Source organism: Calliopsis andreniformis, chromosome 10 (assembly GCF_051401765.1).
Source record: "Calliopsis andreniformis isolate RMS-2024a chromosome 10, iyCalAndr_principal, whole genome shotgun sequence".
In the NCBI taxonomy this organism is placed as follows: domain Eukaryota; kingdom Metazoa; phylum Arthropoda; class Insecta; order Hymenoptera; family Andrenidae; genus Calliopsis; species Calliopsis andreniformis.
The window spans coordinates 5,222,727-5,249,833 of record NC_135071.1 but is presented as its reverse complement, the minus strand read 5'-3'; the positions used below and the strand labels follow the sequence as shown (position 1 = coordinate 5,249,833).

Genomic DNA, 27,107 nt, shown 5'->3' with positions numbered 1-27,107 from the left:
GCGGAGCCGTCGGCGATAATCGCGACGGAGCCAATGTCGTCTCCCGCCCAATTTGGGCGGTCGAGGACACGGTATGGCTCCGCCGCGACTGCCAACCCCACACCAAGCTCGGCCAACGTCTGCTGCAGAAGGTCCTGCGACGCGGCCGTGTGGTTGAGGTTGGCTTGCAGAATTTTGGCCGTGGGGGTGAACTTTAGGCCGTGTCCATGGCCTCCCCACGGCCGGATCCTGCTTCCTTCGCTTTGGGCTCTTCAGCCCGTTCCTTCTCCGCTGGTTGCGGGTCCGTCTCCCTCGGTGCCGAGGCGGCCGGCCCAACTTGGCCGGTCGCCCCGGTTGTTGGGGGAGGTTTCCTCCCTCGTCGCGGCGGTGGCGGCGCGCAGGCCTTAGCGCCCAGCCTGTGATTGGTTGGGCGGCCCAGGTCAGCGCAGACCGGGCATTTCGGCGGGGCCGAGCACTGCCACGCCATGTGGTCGGTGCTACCACACGTGTAGCACCTGGCGCGGCGATCCGCCTCTTCAGGGCATTTTTGCTGCACGTGCCCCAGCTCCAGGCACTTGTAGCACCGCTGGGGACGTGCAGCCAGTGCTTCGACCCTCGCCGAGGTCCAGCCGACCCTTATGCGCCCGGCAGCCATGAGTTTGGTCATGGCCGCGACTGGACACCGTATCCAAATGGTGCCCATCCCGGACGCGGATCGGCGGACTACGCCTGTGCGGACCTCGTCCGCGCGACAGCCGGCGGTACCCGCGACGGCGGCCGCCACCGCCTCCGCGGTCACGGACTCGTCCAGGCCGCTTATGCGCGCTTCGGCGCATTTTACGGGCCTGGACACTTTCACGTCCGTGCCGCGGAAAACTTCTATCAGCCTCTCAGCTAGGCGATCTGCGCCAGCGGCGCTTTCTTGGCCGGGGACCTCAAGGATCGAGGACCCCGTGCGGCCCTTTCGGTTTCTGATGTCCGTGATACCGACATCTTTGAGACGTACGCCGGCTACAGCACGCGCCATGACTTCTGCGTACGTCATTTCGCTCCCCGGGGCTACGGTCAAACTGACCGCAGCCCTTTTTGGAGCGCGGGGTGGACGTATGCGCGGCGCCTTCTTGGGGGCCGCGGCCGGTGGCGGGGGAGCAGCGCGAGCGCGCTCCGCGACCGCCGCCTTCCGCCTCTCCCTTCTGCCGACTACTGTCGACCAGGAGTCAGAGGAGGCGGGTGCAGTCGGTTTTGGGCCAGGCTGAGGTTGGCGCGCCGTCTTGGCAGCCTTGCCGCGGCGCTGGCTGCGGGTCCTCGGCGAGGCCGCAGCGGGCGGCTTTGCCTTCTTGGCTGCCGCCGTGTTTGTCGCCGCGCTGGTGACAGGTGGCGTGGCGCGGCGGGCGACAGGAGGGGCGGCGCGGCGTGTCGCAGCTGAAGGGACAGCGGCCTTATGGTCCGCTGCCTCCCTTTGCTTTTTCCTCTGCCGCCTTGCCCGCCTCTTTTGTGTGGCCGTCATCCCGCCTGTAACGGCCGCGGCCGCAGGTGGCCGCGGGGGTGGCGCATCAGGAACGGGCGCGGCCGCACGCGGCCGTTGTGGCGCCGTAGCTGGAGCGGGGCGCGGTGGGACGCGAGACTCGCGCTCAGGACGCGCCCGCGCGGTAGCGGCATAGCTCGCCGGGCCGCGTGCGACGGATGGAGGTGGAGGCGGATGCGGCGCGCTCAGACGGGCCGCGAGCCGCTCCTCCATCTCGCCGCATAGGCGGCGAATGAGGCCCTCAACGCCAGCGAGGGGGTCCTGATAAGGCGGGTCTGGTGGTGGTCCCGCTGACCCACGAGTGACAGGCCGCTGACGCTGTACCCTCGGCGATGTAGGCGCCGGAGGGTTTGGTAGCGTCGGTGGCCGCGGCGGTGGTGGAGGCGGCGCAGCCGGAGGCGTTTTCATCCTCGGCGGCGATGGGCGGCGGGTCGGGGATGTGCGACCCATGAGTCTCGCCTCGAGCTCGGCTACGCGCGTATTCAGTTGCGCAACTACGCGCTCGAGCTCGGCCTCGCGGTCTGTTATTTTAGACCGCTTAGCTTGTTCCACCGCGGCCTGGCGAATGGTTAGTGCCGCGACGCGCAGTTGGCGAACCATGGAACCCTTGAGGTGGTTCGAACACTTTGCCACCTTCAATATGGTCTCGGAACCCTCGAAAATGCGGGCACCAAGATCCGTTGAGGGGGCGTGCCTCATCTCCTCAGCGAGCTCGTCCTCTCGGATCGGCTCACAGGATTTGGAGATGGGCGGCGCCATGATCGTGGGGTCCTCCGCCTCCATTTCTTCCCTCAGCTGACGCCCCTGCAGCGTCAGCTGGATCAGTTGCCTTTTTGCCTCGGCGAGGCCCACGTACTCCCCAGTGGTCGGGGGACGACCGCGCTTTTTCCCTGCTGGTCGTGGGGCACGGGTCAGCCGAACTGACCGGATGGAACCCGCCGAACTGGCGGAGTCCCACCCGTCGTCGTCCGTGATTCCCACGGACGAGGAACGCCACGGAGACTTTTTGCGGCTACGGCTGGAACTTGGTCCCGGCAGCCGCTCTAGACGCACCACAGGGCGCGCGAGCATGACCTCGCTAACGACCCTGGGTGCGTTGTGCGCCGAAGCAGACGCCGAGACAGACGGTGTGCCTGGCCGGACGCCTCTTCACCAGTCGTGGTGCTGAACGCAGTGGCCCGGTGGTCCACCACTGCGTTCTCCCGGTAGTCGGTTAACGACGTGGGGGAGCCCGGTCGGCCACTCCCATCCGCGCCGGTACTGGGGGATCCGACGCCCCCTGCACCGTAAACGTTGTTTCCTGTCGTTGTCATACCGCATTACCGATACCCTCTTGCGGGTGGGCCCGTACCCTAAGCGCCCGTCTATCGTGCCGAAGTCGTCGTTGATTTTCCATCCCGTTGCCAGCTCACCGCGCTCGTCCTCCGCGTCCAGCAAATTGGCACTCGCTAGCGAGTACCAACTACTGGGGCGGAGGTCCAGGGACCCCACGTGGAGGTGCGGTGAGTGGTCTTGAGCCAGTCGGGCCCCCAACTTCGCCGAAATTCCCCTCACCTGGCGAGCAAGCTCGTCAGGGTGTTGGTGGAACGTCAGCTCCATCGGAGTTCTCGCCAAGGCAGACGTTCCCGGACGAGACCCTTCCAGCCCTCGTCTCCCCTATTTTGTATATACCCAGAGCTAACCCTGACCTAACCCAGACCAAACCGGAAGGAAAAACGAATAGGAAATAATTCGCCACATATACAAAGAGATAACTAAAATTCGTTTACTCTTATTGTTTGTAAGTAAATTAATATGAAATCATCATGAACTTGCTTTAATTGTTTTTTAAAGGCTGGTATCAAGAACGTAGAAAATGTAAAACTTGTAAGTATATCATCTTTTACATTCAAGTTACATAAACTCGAAAAGTAATTTTTATTAAACTGATTTAGTTTTGCAGATAAACCAGAGTTTCCACTCGAAATATTTTACGAGTGACTCGTGCCGCTCAATGCCGCTCGCGGGCGACTTGGACCAAACTACAATAGCGTTTTAGAAACGCGAGAGTAAGATTTGACATTTGCCTTCTCTCTCGTCTTTCCGAAGCTATCCGAAGTGATCCGAAGGGCCGAATTCACGTACATACGGCTCGTATAGTAGTGTGTATAGTGGAGGGGGAATCATAGTGTGGCTCCATCTCGCATGCATTAAGCAGCCACATGTCTGTGGATAATTTTATTTCTGTAAAGAAAATTGTAACGGTAGATACCGACCAAGAAATTTCGTAAAGTCACGTGACTACCCTAAGCCCTTAACGAATTGTGCATCTGCACAAGCAATTTTGCTTGGTACGAAACACATTCGCACAATCGCATACCACCCGCAGACAAATGGCATGGTGGAAAGATTTCATCATCAGATGAAGTCTGCAATTAAATGTCACGATATCAATAACTGGTACGACATCTTACCCATTGTTTTGTTAGGCATATATACAGCTATTAAAGCCGATTTGAATACAACTTCGGCGCAATTAGTACACGGTACTAATGTTCGTTTGCCTGCAGAATTTTTTTTGTCAAGGAATCACGATGCGAACTCAGATTTTGTTTTGTGATTGAAGCGACATTTTGACAATGTGAAACTACAGCTTATCATGCGACACGGTTTAAACAAATCATTTATTTTTAAAGAAATGTTTTCAACACCTTATATGTTTGTACGCCACGACGCAGTCAAAAGTTCAACACGATCACCATGTAATGGACCGTATAAAGTCATCCAAAGGGATGAAAAAAGTTTTTCAATTGACATTCGGGGTAAACTCTTAAGAGTTAGTATCGATCGTCTTAAACCCGCCTTCATTATTCCTGAAAATATTGAAGAACAAGTTGATGAAGGTGAATTAACCGTACGAAAGGAAACAGTCGTACGGGAGAATCGGTCTCCATAGAATATATTGTAGATGGATCTCCGCCGAATGTAGATCGACCTCCGCTGAATGAGGTTGAAGGAACGTAACAGTTTTTCAACGCGTTCTGCAGATCGATCTCAAGCAGGATTTAGTTAAGTTAGCGTAAAATAATTTTTTAAGTGTAGTTTGTACATTAGTTCTAGTATAGAATTATTATTGTGTTTAGTTAAAGTTACGCACACTTGAGCAATACTAGCATGTGTTTCCTTTCAGTGCATGATTTGTTTTCTCCTACTGTGAGCGTTGTCACTGGTGAGGAGGTACTATGCGGGTACCTCTGAACAGCACAGCAGAGAATTTGACCATCGTCGCAGGCAATGGTCACATTTGGCAAACAGGTTTTATGATAAGTAATTATTGTTTTGTTTGTGTTAATACTCAGTTTCCATTCATTAAAAAATGTTCTTATTTCAGTTACATGATCTGATATATATTTAGATGCTTGCTCTACTTTCCAAGAAGAAGTGAATGATGTAGTGTCATCAGCAAATAAAGTAAGGTTTGTGTTAGGATTCTTTGGAATATCATGGATATATATGTTGAAAAGTACTGGTGCTAGTACGGAACCTTGTGGTACACCTGCTTTGATTGTTTGAATATTAGATTTAATTTTTCCTAGGGAGACAGAAAAGGTTCTATTTTTAAGATAATTGATTATTAGTTTAATTATTTGCACTGGAAACTTTAGTTTGTACATTTTTAAGATTAGTTCTTCATGCCATATAGTGCCGAATGCTTTGTTTATGTCAAGAAATGCTGCTGCTGCTATTCTGTTTTTATTAATTTTAATAGCAATAAATTCGGTTAGTCTTAATAGCTGTAAGATTGTTGAGTGCTCTGTTTTAAAACCAAACTGCTCATTGATTATTATTTTGTAATTGTTCAGGTGATTGTGAATTTCTGTTAGTATTATTTTTTCAAGAATTTTTCCTAATAGACTTAGTAGGCTGATTGGTCTATAGTTTGATGCTATTTTTGGATGCTTTTTAGGTTTAGGAAATGAAATGATATTAGCGTGCTTCCAAGGTGTAGGGAAATATGAGAGTTTCATGGATGTTTAGAAAATGTAGAAAAGTTGAACTATTATCTTTTTTGGAGCCATTTTTAACTGAGATGAATTGATGTGATCTGATCGTGAGACTTTATTGTTTTTGAGTTTTTTTATAATTTGAAATATGCTGTGTGGTGTATTAACTGCAACATCATTTAAAATTGTACATAATGTGCCAATTGTTTCTTGGTCATGAGGTGATGTCTTATTGTTGGTTGAATTATGTATTGCGACGTGACCGTCCCGCCGAGCCGTATTCGGCTTAGGACGGACGTGCAGATCCGGCTACTACGCGTCCCACACCTTGATTTTTCCGTGGGCGCCAGGTATCTTTCGATACCGGCGTGAAACGCGTCTCCCGTTTTCCAAAACCGCGGCCCAGGCTAGCTCTTCGCACGGAAAGGGGCGAGGTTCCTTCGAGCGCAGGGTGAGGAACGTTTCTGGGATTTCGGGTTTTTACGGCAAGAACGCCAGACAAAACACGGTTTTCTCAGGTAATAAAAGATGTATTCGAGCGAGAAACGTACAGAGGTGATGCGACTTATTACACGCGCTGTCCCGCAACACGTGGCCGCGGGCAGTTACACGTTCCCCGCTACAATGATCGCGTAACAAAGGCTTTTGAGCGACGACGAGGCTGAAACGCACGTTCGGCACGCGTAAGTGAACCGCCCGCGTGGCTGCTGTTACACCGAGGTTATACCAGCAAACCGACGATGTACCCGCACGCAACAACCGTTCGCTATCACGCCGCTAAGCCGCAGACTCGCCGTTTAGCCGAGCCCGCAGGCTTCGACAAACCCGTACGCGAGGGCTTTCTTTCTGTAACACGGCCCACACGACCACCAGGAGTCGGCCCTCTCAAGATTCCGCTTACGAACCGATCTAATCCGAGTCAACCGGAGAGAACAATGGGGAAAGACTTACGACCTGCGACCTGGTCAGCGTCCCGCACAAGAAGAAGGCCGAGATCGCTGCGTGCGGCAGGATCTCGGCACGCGACGCTTCCCCCACCGTGCCCCGATTGGCTCGCTCATCTCGCGCGATCTCGCGACCAATAATAATTTGTAGCGCCGTTCAAAGATTGACGGCTGACCTGCAGGGTCTCCCTGAGTCCCCCTAGAACTCGTCTTGCGGCGTAGATCCGAGACGCAGTATTAAGGTCGAGTCACACATATCCGGGCGATCCGGGCCGGGCCGGGCCCGGGAATTAATTGTATTGATGACAATTATGGAGGAGCAAGAGGAAGAAAAGGAAGAGGGCAGTGCAAAAAGAAAGTGGGTCCATGATGCATGGAAGAAAAGAAGTAGTGAAGGTGAATTTGTAACATTGTACAAAGAATTAATCGACGACGAAATAAAATTTGCAGAATATTTTAAAATGTCACGATGTACATTTGAAATATTATTATCCAAGATAGAACACCGCATAAAGAAAAAAGATACGTGATGGAGATTATCTATCACCCCCCAGGAACGATTGGCAGTTACTCTAAGGTGAGTTAAATGGACAAAAAATTTGATTGTTTATGCCAAGTACTTGTATTACTTTATTGGAGTTCCGTTTCGGATTCATTATTCAATAACTGTTATTCTTTATTTTTTAATATTTACGCTACACGTAATATTATGTTTTAATTTTGTTCTAGATTTCTAGCAACTGGCGATTCGTACAAAACAATTTCGTTCAGTTATCGCCTCGGCCAAAGCACGGTACACACTATTGTGAACGACACATGCAGAGCAATAGTGGAGTGCCTCATGCAAGAAACAATGCCACTGCCAAGTGAAGAAAGATGGAAGGAAATCGCCAGCGAATTTAATGACCTGTGGAACTTTCCCAACTGCATTGGTGCGATAGACGGGAAACACGTTGTTATAAAAGCTCCTGCAAATACCGGGACATAATATTTTAACTATAAAAAAACATTTTCAATTGTTCTGTTGGCGGTTGTCGATGCACGGCATAATTTTGTTGCCGTAGACGTAGGGTCCTACGGAAAGAACAGCGATGGTGGAATTTTTTCGCATTCCAATTTTGGAAAAGCGTTGGAACGTGAAGCTTTTAATTTCCCGAAGGAAACATAGCTACCGAACTCGACGAAAAGAGCTCCATTTTTTTTAGTTGGAGACGAAGCTTTCCCTTTAAAAACGTACTTGATGAGACCCTATCCGGGACAACAGATGGACGACTCTCAGAAAGTAATATATAATTATCGTTTGTCGCGGGCAAGAAGGGTGGTAGAAAATACGTTTGGTATACTGTCTCAAAAATTTCGAATTTATAATCGGCGCATTGAGTGTTCGCCAGCAAATATTGACTATTTTATATTGTCTACGTGTATTTTACATAATTTTATTCGCAAGCACGATGGGAAAAATGTTTCCACTAATAATGTAGACACTCCCACGACATCCGCATCATCTTCAGAAACAAATGTGGCATTGCAAAATTTGCCGCTACAAAGTGGCAATTCCGCCAGGGCTGCATTTCAAGTAAGGGAGATATTAAAAGAATATTTTAATGAAGAAGGAGCCGTAGCCTGGCAAAACAATAGGATTTAAATCTGTAAAATTATGTGTTATTTCTAAATTTAAAAACATATTATATAAGCTAATATTATAAACAACAATGTATAATACAATCTAATATTATGAATCAACAATGTATAATACAATCTAATATTATAAATTTAATAATGTGTAATATAACCTAACCCAGACCAATATTACTGTGGGTCAAAATTATCTTCTCCCATCCTTCTATCCTCCTCGCGGAGTGCATCGAGTTCGCATTCCTGAACTAAATTAAAAATCTGACTACGTAACATGCTTTGCTTGATCGGTGGAAGTTTTTCGACCATTAACTTTATTGTGTCGAAAAATTTGTCTGATACAGAGGGCCGGGTTTCATTTTTCTTCATTAAATATTCCAATAATTTTGATGATGCGGATTGATCAGTTTTTGTCCTTGATGTGGATTCTTCGCTACTATTACATAGCTCGGATTTATCTCCTGTTTTCTGCTCTGCTGTTGTGTCCTCAGTATCTTCAATTGTAGAAACGGTAGCAGAAGCCACCGTTCCTTCACAACGGGCACTTCCCTACTATTTGGTAGACTGCAAATGGTGTCCCTCTCGGTCATATGGTCATTTAAAAATGACAATTAGTTTGAAAATGTATACGATTTTATAGACCGTGCAGCTTGGCCGCTTCGTCCCTCCGATTTCCTCAAGGCCTTTCTATATTGGTCCCTTATATTATTCCACCTTGTTTTGCATGCTACTCCTGCAAGAAAAGCGTACCCTTTATTTTATACACCATTTTACAAATATTACTATTAGGGTTATTCCACGCGAAATCGGGCACGTTTCGGAGCAAGTTCTTGTAATTTGCTCAAATTTGAATATGTTGTAGTCTTTAACGATATTTAAACGTTTCACCCAACATTATTCTACATTATGTCCGAGCATTTGCAAGGTTTAATGCAATCAATAAATATTGGTAACTCACTCTTCGACTTATTGTTGAAAACATAAATATAATTTCTGGAAAAATCCTTTGAGGTACGTTTAAATATCATTAAAGACTACAACATATTCAAATTTGAGCAAATTGCAAGAACTTGCTCCGAAACGTGCGCGATTTCGCATGAAATGACCCTATAATGAAATTTCAGCAAAATCCAATACACTGTTTTGTATCTAGTATAATACAGGGTGTTTGAGATAGTATTACAAAAATTTGAAAGGGTGATAGATCACGTGAATGTAAAGAAAAAACTTCTATACAACTTGGGCTTAAAACTGAAAACTTATCACTGTCGTTCATTTCTGCTCCTATTCTGCTCCAAATTTGCATTTTGTAGGCGGTGTCCATATATCTCCTGTTTCTTTGATCGTACAGCACGGATTCTTGCCGAACCAATTCATTCAACTTTTCACAATCCATTTTTATTACTAAAAAAACGAAATATTAATTAATGTACAATGAAGGCACATTTTACTGTATTTTCCCTTTATTATTTTGAAGTCTATTTTCATAGAATAAAACTTACGTTTTGTCTATGCAGTACACGAAAGTTCAGATAGAGCTTATACACTTTCTTCACAGCACCACGTTCAACTGTCACTAATTAACTGAATCGTTTCCACGACTCCTTTGAATATTCGAAATAGTAGTAAAACCCGCAAGGGGGAGCTTTTGAGTTTACCATGTTACTGTTTTATAACGAGGCACCCGTTAAACTTGCAATTATCGGTAGGTATAGGCAAAATTTGGGACGGTACTCGATCTTTAGGTTGTTATGGGCCACCAGCTAGCTACCTCCCGTTTTCTTTCGACTACAAAATACCGATGCTTACTTGCAAGACGCAAAAGTTACGTATGTTCTTCTCGCAGTACGCGACGAAAAATATAGTACGTTAAAGTATTGACTTAATTTCTGCTCGCGCAGTATTGCAGACTACAATTATTACACATTACATTTATCCATCTAATAATACAAGTTGAGGTGACAATTTCAGTTGGAGTACCCTATGTATAAATTGGAAGAACCTACACTATAACAATACATTTATTGTACTAAAAAAATTCCAAATTCATAGCGCGGCGCACTGTAGTCGGGTCGGTGGACTCCGATACAGCGTTAAATTTAATTAACTTACCCTGCGATAATTTTATCACCAATATGTTACTCCAAAAAGTATCAGGTTTTGTACGAACAAGTCCGCAATATTGGCAAAGGAACATAGAATGGATTTGCAAATTTTGTAACATTCGAGTCATTCCACGCAAAATCGGGCACGTTTTGGAGTAAGTTTTTGTAGATTTCTCAAATGTGAATATGTTGTCTATTCAATAGTTGTGTAATATGTTGAATATGTTGAAAATTTTTGATTTTACAGCTGTTTGAAGTTAAGTGCTAACTTTTTTTTTTTAATTTATATTCTATAATACTGATGGAACGCGGGAAAGGTAAGCGGTCGACAGTCAGTACCTTCGTCTGAACAGCAGCGAAACCTCCCCTACCCGGTTTATGACACATTGTAAAATAATAAGCCTATTCTCCTGGAAAGGATAAACATAAAGTCACGACATCCAACAATACCGAAAACTAACTTCAATGCCGGAAAAGAAATTATATTATTTTTCGGACGACGATTTGAAAAGAACTGGTAGAACACAATGCAATATTTTCCCTGTAACACAGGTAATGGCAACTGAAATGTTTTTAACAATAAGTACCATTGACAAAGAGTGAGTTACCAATATCTGTTGATCACATTAAACCTTGCAAATTCTCGGAGATAATGTAGAATAATGTCGGGTGAAGCCGCCTTGATCGCAAATAATAACGCACGTTCGCCCGCTGCAGTCTGACTGACCGTCAACCGCTTACCTTTCCCGCGCTCCATCAGTTTCGTAGAATATAAATTAAAAAAAAAAAGTCAGCACTTAACTTCAAATAGCTGTAAAATCGACAATTTTCAACATATTCAAATTTGAGCAATCTACACAAACTTACTCCAAAAGGTAAAATGTTGAAACTGTACAATAATAGTATAATATAAAATTCAATTATGTAATATAAATATTATAGAACTAAAAATTTGTAACATTTTATCGTGTAACATTTTACTCATTTTGTTTAAAATACATTTAAATTTCGAAGCATCGTTTCGTCCGCGAGAATCGCAGTACGTTAACGTGCTGTGACCGACCGAAGGTCGCCTTCGGTAGGAAATTCAGTTGCGTTGACAATAAACTCGGTACATTCGAATTGCGACTCGTTTTTTTCATCCGATGCGGTTGAAGTTCGAACAGGTGAGCGATTACGATCAGCTGTTTGAATCTCAGGCCCGATAACGAGTGGGGGTATCGGAGCCTGACAAAGAGAGAGAGCAAAATCGGTACATTAGACAAAGAGAGACAATGATAAGCGAGCGCCGCGTAGCGGATTTTCGGGGACTCCGCGATTTTCGCGGAGCGTCTCGCGCTCGCATGTCGAAGTCAGTCTTGCACCGAACGCTCGCACGGTAGCAAGGAACAGCATTATAGAAGAGTCTACTGAGTTAGGAAATTTGGGCACCAAGTTCCTTAGCTCTTGACGCCTTCTACGCTGTATTATCGCACTACAGCTCGCCATAGCTCCCTTCGAGAACCACGTATTACACGTGCGAAGGCAAAGCGATTGTTTAGTCGCGATAAATTTAAAAGACGAGTAACTGCGCTCTTGGAATCGGTGGCTACCCCGATTCCCTGAGCTTGCTATTCGTCGGAGGAGCAATCAAGACCTCTTCTTGGTTGAGCCCCGATATTGGCACCAACAGAGAGGGTAAACGTAAGTGTATCACCTCTGCGTTGCCCGTGTTGTGTCACCCGTTTAGTAGCAGCCCGCGTACGACGAATAGATGCGTACGTTGCGGTGAACGGTGAGTGCTACAACCTCTGGCCTTTATCCGCCGCCAAGGCTAGCTAAAGCTAGTACCGAGGGTCGAACGCTCGCGAATCTCGGCTTACAACCGTGATTCGCACGAGGCAAGCCTTCTTGGAAGGCAGGTTGAGCAGAGAAAAGGAGGATCCCTCCTCTCTGCACACTCGTCTGCCGACGCTTTCTTCAGAGCGAAGAAACGTCGGTATTACAGTCCACTACATTACCTTAACGATACGTCAAGGTACTGCTCCCCCCTCCACGTAGGCTCGTTTCGAAGCCTGGAGTCGGGAAGACAACGGTTTGGCTTGAAAGCAATACGCTCGCTGACCAGTGCGGTTTCGCCGCTCTTTTCTTTTCCAGACGCCAGCGTCGCTAAGGGACACCGGCCGGCGTCAGTCCAAGGGACCCTTCCCTAAGATTTTGGTCGAAGACCCCCAACTAAACTAAAAAATAAACGTCGTATTTAAGTCCTTTTTAGGGCCGACTCAAATTTAATTAAGTGTACAATTTTTTTTCTTGACACCCTTCTCTCAACCACCCAATCCGGACCCCGTTAGATCCCTGAATTTTCAGCGATTCTAACATAAGGTCCTTCGAGCCGGATTCGGTTGAGAAAGGGCAAGGAAAAGTTGTATTAGCTTCTCTTCAGGTCGAATTTCGAGTAGCGTTTACCTCTCGAATCGTACCACCATGTCCACTCCCCAAAGAGAACAGGCGCTTTCGCCCAGCCTCGAGAGTGACATGGAGGATATCGTCTCGCGAGTCAGAGGTTTGACCCGACTCGTGACGAATCTGAAGAAGAAAGGACGAAGTAGTTTTACTATCTTCCTCCTGAAAGAAAAGCTAAACTATGCCACGGAAGTGTGGAGGGACGTGCTCGAGCGAGTTAGTCGTCTCAAACAGGGCATTCCCCTCCATCACCGTAAAGGTATACCCTTCTTCGATCAGGAGGTGCTTCAGGACGCCGAGGACACGTTCCACGAGGTCCAGGATTTCCTAATGACGGAAATCGCACAACTGGTCGAAGCGAAGGAGCGGGTTGAGTTGGGTATTAACCAACGTAAAGCCGAGGGTGCCGGCTTTGACAACACGCAGATTCCAGTCGAGTTGCCTAAGCAAAGCCTTCCAAAGTTCAGCGGTGATTCCAGAAAGTGGAGACACTTTGAGGATCTATTCACCGCTGGCGTGAAGAATAACCAACGGTTGTCCGACGCACAGCGGTTGCAATATTTGAACGCGTGCTTGGAAGGTGAGGCTCTCGCGACGATCGCCGAATTTGAAATTGCGGATCGCAATTTCAGCGAGGCGTGGGACGCCCTGAAGAAACGATTCGGGAACCCGCGCACAATTATTACTCAGCTTCTTGAGACCTTACGGAAGCTGAGAATGATAAAAAAAGGCGATCTACCCAGCTTCCAGCAAGTCACAGTGAGCTGGAGACAGACGCTCGCTGCGCTCAAGAGATTGGGGCGCCCTACTAAAGAGTGGAGTGACGTGCTGGTCATTCTCATAAAAGAGAAGCTGGAAGCAGCCCTGCAGTGGGAGTGGGAAATGTCTATCCAATCGGACACGGACTTCCCGTCGTTTGACGACATGATGAAGTTCCTTGACGGACAGGAGCGCGCGTTGGTGGCATTGGAACACCAACGATGCAACGCAAAGGCGGAAGTCACGCCGAAATCTCGCATACGGCAGCATAACGCCGTGGTCGAGAATGCTCCCCCTACTCCCGAAAAGTGCGTGTTTTGTGAACAACCGCACGTAGTTGCTACGTGCAAAAAGTTCAAGACACTTTCGCCGGAACAGCGGTTTCAATACATGAAGAATAATCAGTATTGTATAAACTGCTTGGCGTCAACGCACACGGTGACACACTGTCGAACCAGCGTGTCATGTAAACAGTGTAACGGACGGCATCATACCATCCTGCACTTTGATACACAGAAAGTCGGCACAAGTAACCGTCGTACGACGAACAAGCCAAATCAGGGCAAGCGGGAAGCGGGACGGAGCGACGTTCCTGCGCGCAGTCCTGTACAGGCAAACGTAAACACGAATTCTCGTGCTTCTACGTCAGCCGACAACGTTGCGTCTCACTGTGGTGCGACAGAGAGCGTAACGGGATCTGTGTTTCTGGCGACAGCTGATGTGCGAGTCTATGGAAAGGGAGGTACGTCGCGTATCGCGCGTGCACTCATTGATCAGGGATCTGAGGCCTCCTTCATAACAGCGAGTCTGGTGAATGATCTACGACTCGCGCGAAGGAAAACCCAAGCCATGGTAACCGGCTTGGGGGGCGGAAAGACCCATGAGATTACGCACAGCGCGGACATTAGATTCGGGTCAACACGGTGCACTGCACAGGCGTTCCGCACTAGTGCATACATCGTCCCGAAAATTACGTCCTACGTTCCACCGTCGGTTCGCATCTCAGATGCTGAGATCTTAAGTGAACTGACGCTTGCAGATCCAGACCCTGCATCTGATCGACCGATTGAGGTGCTCATCGGTGCAGAGGTGTACGCCAGTATTATTCGACGAGGATTCCGTCGAATAAACAAAACAGGACCGATCGCACAGGAGACGGCCTTGGGCTGGATCCTGTCTGGGCCGATCGACGCAGCAAACTCTTCCCCAAATCCCGTGAGGACGCTGCACTGCAGCGTCCTTGAATCGTTGGACAAGGCGATACGGCGATTCTGGGAGATAGAGGAGGTGCCCTCGACCTTGGTGAACACTAAAGCCGAGGACGAATGCGAAGAGCACTTCGTAAAAACCGTCGCGCGAGACGCGACGGGAAGGTTTATAGTTCGGTTGCCCTTTAACCATTCGAACCCGGACGAGCTGTTGGGCGATTCTCTCCCAATAGCTCTCTCCGCGTTGACAAGGTTGAGGAGAAAACTGGACCTGAACCAAACCCTCGTGAAGGAATACAGTGAGTTTCTCACTGAATACGAGTCGTTAAATCATATGACTCGGCTCGAGTCAGTCGATAACATGCGACTCTATATCCCTCACCGAGCGGTTATTCGCACGGAGAGCGCTACGACGAAGCTGCGCGTCGTGTTTAACGCCTCCAGCAAAACAGCGGGCGGACGCTCGCTGAACGACCTCCTCCACGTAGGTCCAAAATTACAGACTGATATCACCGCCGTATTAACGAGGTGGCGTCTGTACGAATACGTGTTAGTAGCGGATATCGAGAAGATGTTTAGACAAATTCTCGTAGCTAAAGAGGATCGTCGCTTTCAATGCATCGTATGGCGCACCCCCTCGACCGAGCGACTTATCGCTTACGAGTTGAATACCGTCACATACGGTACGGCGTGCGCTCCATACCTTTCGATGCGAACACTTCTCGAGCTGAAAAAACAGGACGGCGACCGGTACCCGCTCGCCGCGCCTGTCCTCGAGAAGGACGTCTACGTAGACGATGTGTTTATGGGAGCTCCCGACAAACCGTTGTTGGAGAGAATCCGTAAACAAACGTGCGAGCTCCTACAGCGAGGTGGATTTAACCTTCGCAAGTGGGCTGGAAATTCGTCAGATTTGTTACGAAATATTCCACAGAGCTCGCACTCACACGCAGTCGACCTTAATTTGTTTGACGATTCAGAATTAAAGGTACTCGGTCTGCGATGGATACCATCTGGAGATTTTTTCTATTTCAATCTGCAACGGTTTCAACCGTCTGCAACACCGATAACAAAGCGCACTTTGTTTTCGGAGATTGCGAAACTGTACGATCCCCTCGGCTGGCTTTCGCCAGTTATGATCCGTGCGAAAATTTTGATGCAAGCCCAGTGGCTGGAAAAAATCCAGTGGGACGAGCACGTTTCCGCGGAGACGCACAAAATGTGGAACACATTTTGTGTCGATTGGAACAGATTGAACGATTGGAAATTACCCAGATGGATCCGATACGGAGCCGATGCAATCTCTGTGGAGCTCCATGGATTTTGTGACGCATCACTCGCTGCCTATTCCGCCGTCACCTACTTGAGAGTGACGACGGTGAACAATGAAGTGTTTACGTCACTTCTAATGGCAAAAACGCGAGTGGCTCCGATCAAAACGCAGTCGATCCCAGTTCTTGAATTGAACGGGGCCGTACTGCTCGCTGAGCTTATCGTGCATCTGAGAAAGTCGCTCTCACTGCCGATCGATCGTGTTGTCTGTTGGACAGATTCTACGATCGCCCTCGCTTGGCTTAAAAAACACCCATCGACATGGACGGTTGTGGTAGCCAACCGCGTGTCAAAAATCCAAACGTCTCTTCCGAGCGCTGAATGGCGTTACGTTCCAACACGCTCAAATCCCGCGGATTTAAATTCGCGTGGGATAGAGGCTGCAGATTTTCTGCAGTCGAGACTGTGGATGTTTGGACCAGGGTGGCTGAGCGGACCGGAAGTGGAGTGGCCAGCGATGCCAGCTTCCGTGGAGACCACTGAAAGCAAGCGCATAGCGCATGCACATGTAACGACTCCGAAACCGGAATGGAAATTTCTGTTCCGATTTCAAACGTGGAGAAAACTGTTGCGTGTAACGGCGTATTGTCTTCGCTGGCGAAAACAAACACGCGCCGAACAGGGGTCACCCGACAGTCGAGTAATCGAGGCGTCAGAATTGCGAATCGCAACTGAACGTATCGTGCGTCACATACAAGGCACGCATTTCTCAGAAGAGTACCGGTGCTTGAAAAAACGCCGAGGAATACCTGAGAAATCTCCGCTAAAAAGCCTAAACCCTTTTCTCGACGAAAATGACGTCTTGAGGGTTGGCGGACGACTGGAGAACGCGACGCTTGCATGGGAAACCAAGCACCCGATAATACTGCCGAAACATTATGTGTCAACACTCATAATCCGGCAGTGCCACGTGGATACGTTGCACGGGGGCTTGCAGCTGACCTTGCATACTGTGAGGCAAAGCTACTGGATTCTCGGCTGCCGAAACGCAGCGAAGACGGTTATAAACAAATGCATGCGATGCGTGAGATGGCGAAGCAGCGCCTCCACGCAAATAATGCAGCATTTGATACCGGAACGCTGCAGGCCTGCAAAGGCCTTCGACAACTGCGGAGTGGACTACGCGGGGCCTTACCGTGTCCGCGACTCCGCTGGTCGAGGAAAGACGGCTCACAAAGCGTACATCGCGGTGTTCGTTTGTTACGCCACGCGCGCCGTCCACATCGAGCTCGTCCATGATTACACGACGAGCGCGTTTTTAGCTGCACTCGATCGGTTCGTAGCTAGACGTGGTATACCGTCTTGCATTTTTAGCGATAATGGCACCAATTTCGTTGGGGCCGATCGAGAGTTACGTAAGCAGTTCTGTGAGGCGTTTTCCTCCACAGAAATGCAAAACAAATGCAGCTCTATGGGGATAAGGTGGAGGTTTAACCCCCCCAGCGCTCCTCATTTCGGTGGAATGCAGGAAGCCGGCGTAAAATCGGTGAAACACCATTTAAAGCGCACACTGGGTGAATTCACGCCGACGGGAGAGGAAATGCAGACGCTTCTCTGCAAGATCGAAGCGAGTCTCAACTCGCGACCGATCGCCCCCCTGAGTGACCACCCAGATGATTATGCGCCTCTGACGCCCGGGCATTTCCTGACAGGAGGTCCACTAAATGCGATTCCGCTGCAATCGGTGGAAACTGAAAAACTCTCGCGACTATCGCGGTGGAGAGCGATTCAAAAATTTCACGAGCAGCTTTGGAGGCACTGGACGTGAGATTATCTCACGCACCTCCAAAATCGCTATAAGTGGCGCACCACCCAACTGCAACTGCAACCAGGGGATCTGGTGTTAGTGCAGAATCCTCTTCTCCCCCCTAATCAGTGGGAAATGGGGAGAATTGAGGAGGTGTTCCCGGGTAAGGACGAAAATGTACGGGTAGTAAAAGTCCGTACAGCAAAGTCCACATATACACGTCCGATTACAAGGATGTGTAAGTTACCCGTGGATGAGCCTGCTGCGGCGACGGTTGCCGAGGTCGAGCAGGCGAAATAAACACCGGACAAAATTCGGTAAAGGCCGAACGAGACAAAGGTGAGGGCAACCGTTCTATTTGAAAAGACAAACGGTCACGAACCCCCCTTTGGCTCCCGGCCCCCTTGACAGTCCAGGGAGGGGAGATGAGGTACTTCTCTCTCTCTCTCTCCAAGGGAAGAGCGCCCCCCGCGAACTCGCGGGCGCCGCCGAAATTTGATCCGATCGCAGCCGGTTGACGATCATTAGTCAAGCAACAATGGCAAGCGATAAGGCAATATCGGCGAGCTTCGACCGCTGCATGCGGATCGGCGAGGAGGCCCTCACCACCGTCGCCCCGCCGGACCAAGGAAGTGCGCCCGCGAGTGGACCACCCACGCCGGAAGATTGGGAATTAAAGCTGGGGACGGAAATATATAAAGTTCCTGGGCATATACCGACCACCACCCGGCGATATCGTATACCGGCAACGGGAGGACGATATTTGGTCAAATGGAATAAGGAGGGCCTACTTACGTCCCTGCTCTGGAAAGAGCAGGGAGGGAAGCCGCAGGAAGGAGCTGCAGCACCGAGGCAGCAGGCTGGCCCTTCGGCTGGCCCTTCGGCTGGCCCTTCGGCTGGCACTTCGGCTGGCCCTTCGGCTGGCCCCTCCAAGGGGGTCAACAAACGACGGAGGAAGAGGGCGGAACGGCGGGTCGCCACCCCCGCAGCCGGTCAACCAACGTCCACCGTCGCGGCCGGATCGAGGCCCCCAGCACCGACGCCCCCATCGGCACGAGCAACCCGACACCCGCCCGGGGCTTTGGAACAAATGACCCGAACGGCCATCGGGGTGGCCATCGAAACGTCGATGCGTTTTCTCCGGGGCCACCCAGGGTTTTCTCAACCTAGTGCAAAGTAAGTTCAATTAAATTTTGTTTGATTGAATTTTTGCGAAGCGCCGTGAGTGAGTTCATCTCAATTGAACTCCACTTGCGGTACTTTGCTCTCTCTCTTTTGATCGCCTACAGAAATCTTGGTCCTTCAAGTTTCGCGATCCGAGTCGTGTTTGTGTTGAAGCTGCCGATACTCCTTTTGCACGGACAGTGCAAGGGGGGCGGTATGTTTAAAATACATTTAAATTTCGAAGCATCGTTTCGTCCGCGAGAATCGCAGTACGTTAACGTGCTGTGACCGACCGAAGGTCGCCTTCGGTAGGAAATTCAGTTGCGTTGACAATAAACTCGGTACATTCGAATTGCGACTCGTTTTTTTCATCCGATGCGGTTGAAGTTCGAACAGGTGAGCGATTACGATCAGCTGTTTGAATCTCAGGCCCGATAACGAGTGGGGGTATCGGAGCCTGACAAAGAGAGAGAGCAAAATCGGTACATTAGACAAAGAGAGACAATGATAAGCGAGCGCCGCGTAGCGGATTTTCGGGGACTCCGCGATTTTCGCGGAGCGTCTCGCGCTCGCATGTCGAAGTCAGTCTTGCACCGAACGCTCGCACGGTAGCAAGGAACAGCATTATAGAAGAGTCTACTGAGTTAGGAAATTTGGGCACCAAGTTCCTTAGCTCTTGACGCCTTCTACGCTGTATTATCGCACTACAGCTCGCCATAGCTCCCTTCGAGAACCACGTATTACACGTGCGAAGGCAAAGCGATTGTTTAGTCGCGATAAATTTAAAAGACGAGTAACTGCGCTCTTGGAATCGGTGGCTACCCCGATTCCCTGAGCTTGCTATTCGTCGGAGGAGCAATCAAGACCTCTTCTTGGTTGAGCCCCGATATTGGCACCAACAGAGAGGGTAAACGTAAGTGTATCACCTCTGCGTTGCCCGTGTTGTGTCACCCGTTTAGTAGCAGCCCGCGTACGACGAATAGATGCGTACGTTGCGGTGAACGGTGAGTGCTACAACCTCTGGCCTTTATCCGCCGCCAAGGCTAGCTAAAGCTAGTACCGAGGGTCGAACGCTCGCGAATCTCGGCTTACAACCGTGATTCGCACGAGGCAAGCCTTCTTGGAAGGCAGGTTGAGCAGAGAAAAGGAGGATCCCTCCTCTCTGCACACTCGTCTGCCGACGCTTTCTTCAGAGCGAAGAAACGTCGGTATTACAGTCCACTACATTACCTTAACGATACGTCAAGGTACTGCTCCCCCCTCCACGTAGGCTCGTTTCGAAGCCTGGAGTCGGGAAGACAACGGTTTGGCTTGAAAGCAATACGCTCGCTGACCAGTGCGGTTTCGCCGCTCTTTTCTTTTCCAGACGCCAGCGTCGCTAAGGGACACCGGCCGGCGTCAGTCCAAGGGACCCTTCCCTAAGATTTTGGTCGAAGACCCCCAACTAAACTAAAAAATAAACGTCGTATTTAAGTCCTTTTTAGGGCCGACTCAAATTTAATTAAGTGTACAATTTTTTTTCTTGACACCCTTCTCTCAACCACCCAATCCGGACCCCGTTAGATCCCTGAATTTTCAGCGATTCTAACACATTTCGAATAACTTTTTATAAATGCAGGTAAGAAACGAATGCTACTGTTTATTTTCTGCACACAAGGTACAAATACGTTTCTTAGTTGTAGAAAACAGAAAAATAGATGACTGTTTATCAAATAGACTGTTAATAAAAAAAATATTAACAAAATCAATACTTAAATTTTACAAATATCACCATTTCTTCGTAATGCAAATATTTATTTTATTTTTATTCACACCACATCTACATTCACCCTGCATCCTGATCTCCATACATACCTATAAAAGAACCCTCGCTCCATTTTTATGATATCTATCATACATGTATTCTATCGTGTATTATGCCGTATGCATTGCAGAATTATAAAATACTCCCTCTATTAAAATCCTTTAAGATAATCATAATTATATCGTGTTTGGTGTCATTTTCATCAGAAAAATATTAGCATTTTATTAATTGCACTTCTGCCAACATTAAATGTGCAATTATAGAAATAATGTTTCGGTAATAGATAATACACCCACGTTTGCTTTCGTTGTTGAATCCCCGCTGTACAGTCTCCAAGGGGTTTGACCCAGGGACCCATCAAGTCATAAAAAAAGGGTCCGCCTGAAGTGCCCGGACGGCAACCGATAGGAACATTCGTTGCCAACGAATTTTATTTTTCCCGGACAAATCCGGACATTCCCGGTCGGACCAAGTGTAAATGGCTCCATTAAAAAATAAGGAACCGATACTTTTTGGCCCGGCCCGCCTGGGCACAATCCGAGCATAATCCGGGCTTTTCCTGGACGAATATGTGTGAACGTCTCCATTTAAAAACAAGGGATTCATCTCGCCCGGCCCGGCCCGGATCGCCCGGATGTGTGTGACTCGACCTTAAAAGTCGACGCCGCACTTCCGGGGTCCGCTGCCATCCTCTGCCCGCGAGATGGCTCCCGTGGCTACGTCCCTGTAGCGAATAAAATGTAAAGGTATATATTAACTTTTTGCGTCGTACTCGTAGCCACGTGTTCTCTCAATATATTTCTTTGTCCAACTACAATATATATGCTCTGTGTCTTAAACCTTAAACTCTAAAACTTAATCTAGAATGTAAACCTACTGACTTATGCTATACCTATCTCTAGTAACAATATTTCGCCGGTAGAGTGCCGCTACATCACTCCCCTCCTAGCAGTTTAGACATTTTTTAAATTAAACTGCGAGTTCACATATTTTAAAATCTAAATCGTAAATGTGACAGTCTTTTCTCTCGTGTAGGTTCTAGGTTCGGTCTCTTGTTTGTCCACTTTTTCTTGGAACGCTGGTTTCAGTCTTTCAATAGTCACATTAACTAGTCTTCCTTTATAATTAATCTGGAAAACGTCATCAGACAATCTTTTCACCACCTCAAAAGGTCCCTCGTACGGTGGTTCCAAAGGTTTCTTTGTTGAATCAACTCTCAGGAAAACATGCGTACATGTATATAATGATTTATGTGTGAAAACTTTTCCTTTAGAATGATGCGCCGTTGGAGATGGTCGAATTCTTTGGATATAATTACGGAATTTCCTGATGAAGTATTCCGGTTCTATTCGATGAAGTTCTTGAGTGAAGAATTCAGCGGGTAACCGAATGGGTTCTCCGTACAACATTTCAGGTGCCGTCGCCTTGATATCCTCTTTGAAGCTGGTTCTTAGACTCAACAAAACTGTTGATAGCACCTCCGTCCATTCAGAATTGTTGTGACAGATTATAGCAGTCTTTAAAGATCTATGCCATCTTTCAATTAGTACATTGGATGCCGGGTGGTACGCTGTCGTTCGGATTCTGTTGCAACCTAAAAGTTTTGTTAATGATAAAAATAGTTATGACTCAAATTGTGTACCTTGGTCTGTCGTAATAGTGTATGGAGTGCCAAATCTTGAAATCCAGCTATCGTATAACGTCGTTGTAACGGTGTCCGCTGATATTTCCTTAATCGGAATTGCCTCGGGCCAACGGGTAAATCTGTCCATGATTGTTAGACAATATCGAAATCCTTTCGATGGAGTAAGTGGTCCCACTATATCTATATGTAGATGCTCTAATCTTCCAGGCGGAACTTCAATACGCTTGTGCTGTTTTTTATTATGTCTGTGAATTTTGCTTTTTTGACAAGTAATACAGGTACGCGTCCATTCCGCGACATCTTTTTTAATATGCGGCCACACAAAGCTCTTGCAGATAATTTTCTTCGTTCCCCGGACTCCAGGATGCGATAAGTTGTGTACTGCTTCGAAAATCTTTTTTCTCAATGTTCGAGGTATGTATGGTCTAATTTTACTGTTATATATATCTCCATAAATGTGTGTGTTTGTACCTTCAACCAGAATTTTATATAATTTCCACTTATTGGTTTCTGTAGGTTCTTGTAGGATCTTTTGTAGCTCTTCGTCTTTCGTTTGTTCTTCCACTATTTCTTCAGTCGAAACCAACACGGGTATTCCTATTGCTTCTATTCGGGATAATGAATCAGCTACTGTGTTTTCATTTCCTTGAATGTGTTCAATCTTGGTCGTAAATTGACTGATGAATTCCAATTGTCGTTGTTGTCTTGGTGTAGCTTTATCTGCTTTTTGCTGGAAAGCATATATAAGGGGCTTATGGTCTGTTTTAATTGTTATTTCTTTTCCTTCAGCCCAGTGTCTAAAATATTTTAAACTTTTATATATTGCTAATAATTCTCTGTCATAGGTGCTGTATCTGATTTGTGCTTTCTCTAGCTGTCGAGAAAAAAATGCTAATGGTTCCCATGTACCATCGTTCTCTTGTTCCAGTCCAGCGCCGATTGCCACTTCCGATGCATCCGTTTTCAGTGCTAGCCTCGCGTTGTATTTTGGATAGTGAAGTAAAACTGCTTTTGCCATCTGTTGTTTGCATTGTTTAAAGATTCGTCTGTTGCTGCTGTCCATTTAATTTGTTTATTTCCGTCTCTTTTACTTCCCCGAGTCAGTTTATTTAGTGGTATTTGTATTTCTCCTGCTTTAGGAAGAAATCTCCTGTAAAAGTTGATAATACCAAGGAATCTTTTTAAATCTCTTATGTTTCCTGGTTTCTTGTACTCGAGTATTACTTTGATTCGCTCGTTCAGCGGTGTAATACCCTGGCTGTTTACTGCACAGCCTAAATATTCGACGGAATCTTTTCAAAATTGGCATTTGTTTAAGTTAATAGTCAGTCCGTTTTCTGAAAGTTTCTGAAACAACATTTTCAGATGTTTCTCGTGTTCTTCTTGAGTTTCTGATGCTACTATAATGTCATCTATGTAACAAGTACAAAATTCCAATTTTCTTAATATGTTGTCCATAACCCTTTGAAATGATTGTGCTGCGTTACACAATCCGAACGGCATTACTGTGTATTCGAAGAGTCCAAATGGTGTAATGACGGCTGTTTTGGCTCTATCTTCCATGGCTACAGGAATTTGGTGATAGGCTCTAGTTAAATCTATTACGGAAAATACTTTGCAACCTCTAAAATTTTGGATTATATCCTGTATATGGGGTAACGGGTACTTGTCCGGTGCGGTTACACTGTTCAGTCTTCTATAATCGCCGCATATTCTCCAATCGCCAGATTTCTTGCGCACCATGTGTATTGGATTTGCCCATTGGCTCGTTGAGGGTGCAATGATTCCTTCTTCCAATAAGTACTGGAATTCCTTTTTAGCTATCTTTAGCTTATCTGGGTGTAGGCGACATGCTTTCTCCGCTATGGGTGGACCTTTTGTTACGATGTGATGGTACATGTTCAGCTTTTTTATTCCACGATTTTGAGGCCTTGTGATATCTGCAAATTCTTTTAAGAATGCCTGATAACTATTTGTACTATTTATCGTTGATAACGTAGGAACTTTTGTTTTAATTATTGCACCAATGCGGAACATGCTTATGGTAGCGTCGATCAGCTGACGTCTGTTCAAATCTACTAATAGATTGTAATGGCGTAAAAAGTCTGCGCCGATTATAGCTTTTCCAACATCAGCTACCACGAATTGCCACGGAAATTGTCTTTTGAGACCCAGTGATATCATGATATTTCTAGTACCATAGGTATTAATGCTAGTTCCGTTTGCAGCGTATAGCTTAAAATCTGTAGCTTTGGTATATCTTTTAGTCTTATTCGGTATCACAGATATATCTGCACCTGTATCTATGAGGAAAGGTATGCGAGTTTCTTTATCAGTAATAATGAGGCGGTTCTGCTTACCGTTATCGTCTCCTGCCGCCTCGGTCAAGGACGATCCTCTTAGTTTACCGTATCATTTCTAGCGTCTGGTCCAGTCCATGTGCATGGTTGCAGGCATTTGAATGACCTTTCCTTAAATCGCCTATGGTAATAACAGTGGTCGTTCTCATTATTCTCATATAATTCTCCTTATTTTGTCTACTATAACTTGAGAAACGATCTCTGCTTCTTCCTCTTGAAGAACTGCGACCTCTAGAATATCGTCTTCTGCTGCTGCTCCTGGGTACTCTGTGTAGTTCCCTAACTAAAATTTCTAATTGTTCCATTTTCTTTGAGAATGCCTCGATGGAACTGATGTTTTGGTCTGTCACTGACGGCTGCTGTTTCGCCAAAGGGGTTTCTGCTGGTGTGACTCCTGTAATGGCTGCTATTTCGAAGAGCGTAGCTCTTTCCATTGTTTTGTCTGCCAACGCTGCCAATTTGTCCAAGGGTGCATCATCCATCACAGCTAATATCTGTTGAACCCTTGAAGGCAATCGTTGCAGCCAAAGCGTTTGTAGACCGTTTGAACCAATGCCTTTTCCACCGAGTAATTGCATTTCGCGTAATAATTCTGATGGTTTTCGTCCGTTGAGTTCTATACCACTAAACAGTTGTCTTAGTTGCGCTTCTTCCGAAGACGCTAACCTGTTTATTAAGGCTTCCTTTATCGCTTTATAAGAATCCTCGGATTCCGGGGCCGTAACGACATCTGCGACTATTCTGACCAGATTACTATCCAGATGCCTAAGTACTGCAGCGGTTTTCACCACATCTGATTTCACACCAAAGGCTTGAAATTCTTTCTCCAACATAGCGAACCATAACTTTGGGTCCTCACGCCAAAGCGTGGGAAACCGTACGCTGCGAAAGTCGCTAGCGTTCACCTCTATCGAGGTCTCCGGTTGTGTTTCCTTCTTTTCTTCCATTTTTGTATATGGTTTCGGCACCAATTTTGTAACGGATAAAATGTAAAGGTATATATTAACTTTTTGCGTCGTACTCGTAGCCACTTGTTCTCTCAATATATTTCTTTGTCCAACTACAATATATATGCTCTGTGTCTTAAACCTTAAACTCTAAAACTTAATCTAGAATGTAAACCTACTGACTTATGCTATACCTATCTCTAGTAACAATATTTCGCCGGTAGAGTGCCGCTACATCCCTGCGTCTCTCCGTTAAGGGCTTAGGGTAGTCACGTGACTTTACGAGATTTCTTGGTCGGTATTTGCCGTTACAGTTTTCTTTACAGAAATAAAATTATCCACAGACATGTGGCTGCCTAATGAATGCGAGATGGAGCCACCCTATGATTGCCCCTCCACTATACACACTACTATACGAGCTGTATGTACGTGAATTCGGCCCTTCGGATCACTTCGGATAGCTTCGGAAAGACGAGAGAGAAGGCAAATGTCATATCTTATTCTCGTGTTTCTAAAACGCCAAAACGCTATTATGGTTTGGTGCAAGTCACCCGTAAGCGGCATTGAGCGGCACGAGTCACTCCCGAAATATTTCGAGTGTAAACTCTGATTTGATCTGCAAAAGTAAATCAGTTTAATAAAAATTACTTTTCGAATTTATATAACTTGAATGTAAAAGATGATATACTTACAAGTTTTACACATTCTATGTCCTTGATACCAGCCTTTAAAAACAATTAAAACAAGTTCATGTTGATTTCCTAGTAATTTACTTACAAACAATAAGAGTAAAAGGATTTTACTTATCTCTTTGTATATGTGGAGAATTATTTCCAATTCGTTGTTCCTTCCGATTTGGTCTGGGTCTCGTCCGGGCACGTCTGCCTTGGCGAGAACTCCGATGGAGCTGATGTTCTACCAACACCCTGACGAGCTTGCTCGCCAGGTGAGGGGAATTTCGGCGAAGTTGGGGGCCCGACTGGCTCAAGACCACTCACCGCACCTCCACGTGGGGTCCCTGGATCTCCGCCCTAGTAGTTGGTACTCGCTTGCGAGTGCCAATTTGCTGGACGCGGAGGACGAACGCGGTGAGCTGGCAACGGGACGGAACATCGACGACGACTTCGGCACGAAAGACGGGCGTTTAGGGTACGGGCCCACCCGCAATGGGGTATCGGTAATGCGAGATGACAACTAAAGGAATTAACGTTTACGATGCAGGGGGCGTCGGATCCCCCAGCACCGGCGCGGATGGTAGTGGCCGACCGGGCTCCCCCGCGTCGTTAACCGACTACCGGGAGAACGCAGTGGTGGACCACCGGGCCACCTAACCCAGACCTAACCCAGCACCGGCGCGGATGGTAGTGGCCGACCGGGCTCCCCCGCGTCGTCATCCATCGACCGGGAGAACGCTGTAGTAGACCACTAGGCCACAGCGTTCAGCACCACTACTGGTGAAGAGGCGTCCGGGGCAGGCACACCGTCTGTCTCGGCGTCTGCTTCGACATCTGGCGCACCCAGGGTA

The 27,107-nt window shown here is 47.3% G+C and overlaps 3 protein-coding genes across 3 annotated transcripts; all 3 read left to right on the top strand.

The window, feature by feature from the left end:
• The first annotated feature begins 3,705 nt into the window (after positions 1 to 3,705).
• LOC143184814 (uncharacterized) lies at positions 3,706 to 4,507 on the top strand. Its single transcript, XM_076387298.1, has 4 exons — positions 3,706 to 3,711; positions 3,777 to 4,094; positions 4,137 to 4,386; positions 4,440 to 4,507. The coding sequence occupies exons 1-4, from the start codon at positions 3,706 to 3,708 to the stop codon at positions 4,505 to 4,507; spliced, it is 642 nt and encodes a 213-aa protein (XP_076243413.1).
• Positions 4,508 to 7,671: 3,164 nt separating this feature from the next.
• Positions 7,672 to 8,076, top strand: LOC143184813 (uncharacterized). Its single transcript, XM_076387297.1, has one exon. It carries the CDS (start codon positions 7,672 to 7,674, stop codon positions 8,074 to 8,076), a length of 405 nt encoding a protein of 134 aa, XP_076243412.1.
• Positions 8,077 to 12,637: 4,561 nt separating this feature from the next.
• LOC143184812 (uncharacterized) lies at positions 12,638 to 18,180 on the top strand. The gene is made up of 4 exons (XM_076387296.1): positions 12,638 to 17,599; positions 17,717 to 17,858; positions 17,896 to 17,979; positions 18,029 to 18,180. Exons 1-4 carry the CDS (start codon positions 12,638 to 12,640, stop codon positions 18,178 to 18,180), a joined length of 5,340 nt encoding a protein of 1,779 aa, XP_076243411.1.
• Positions 18,181 to 27,107: the final 8,927 nt, after the last annotated feature.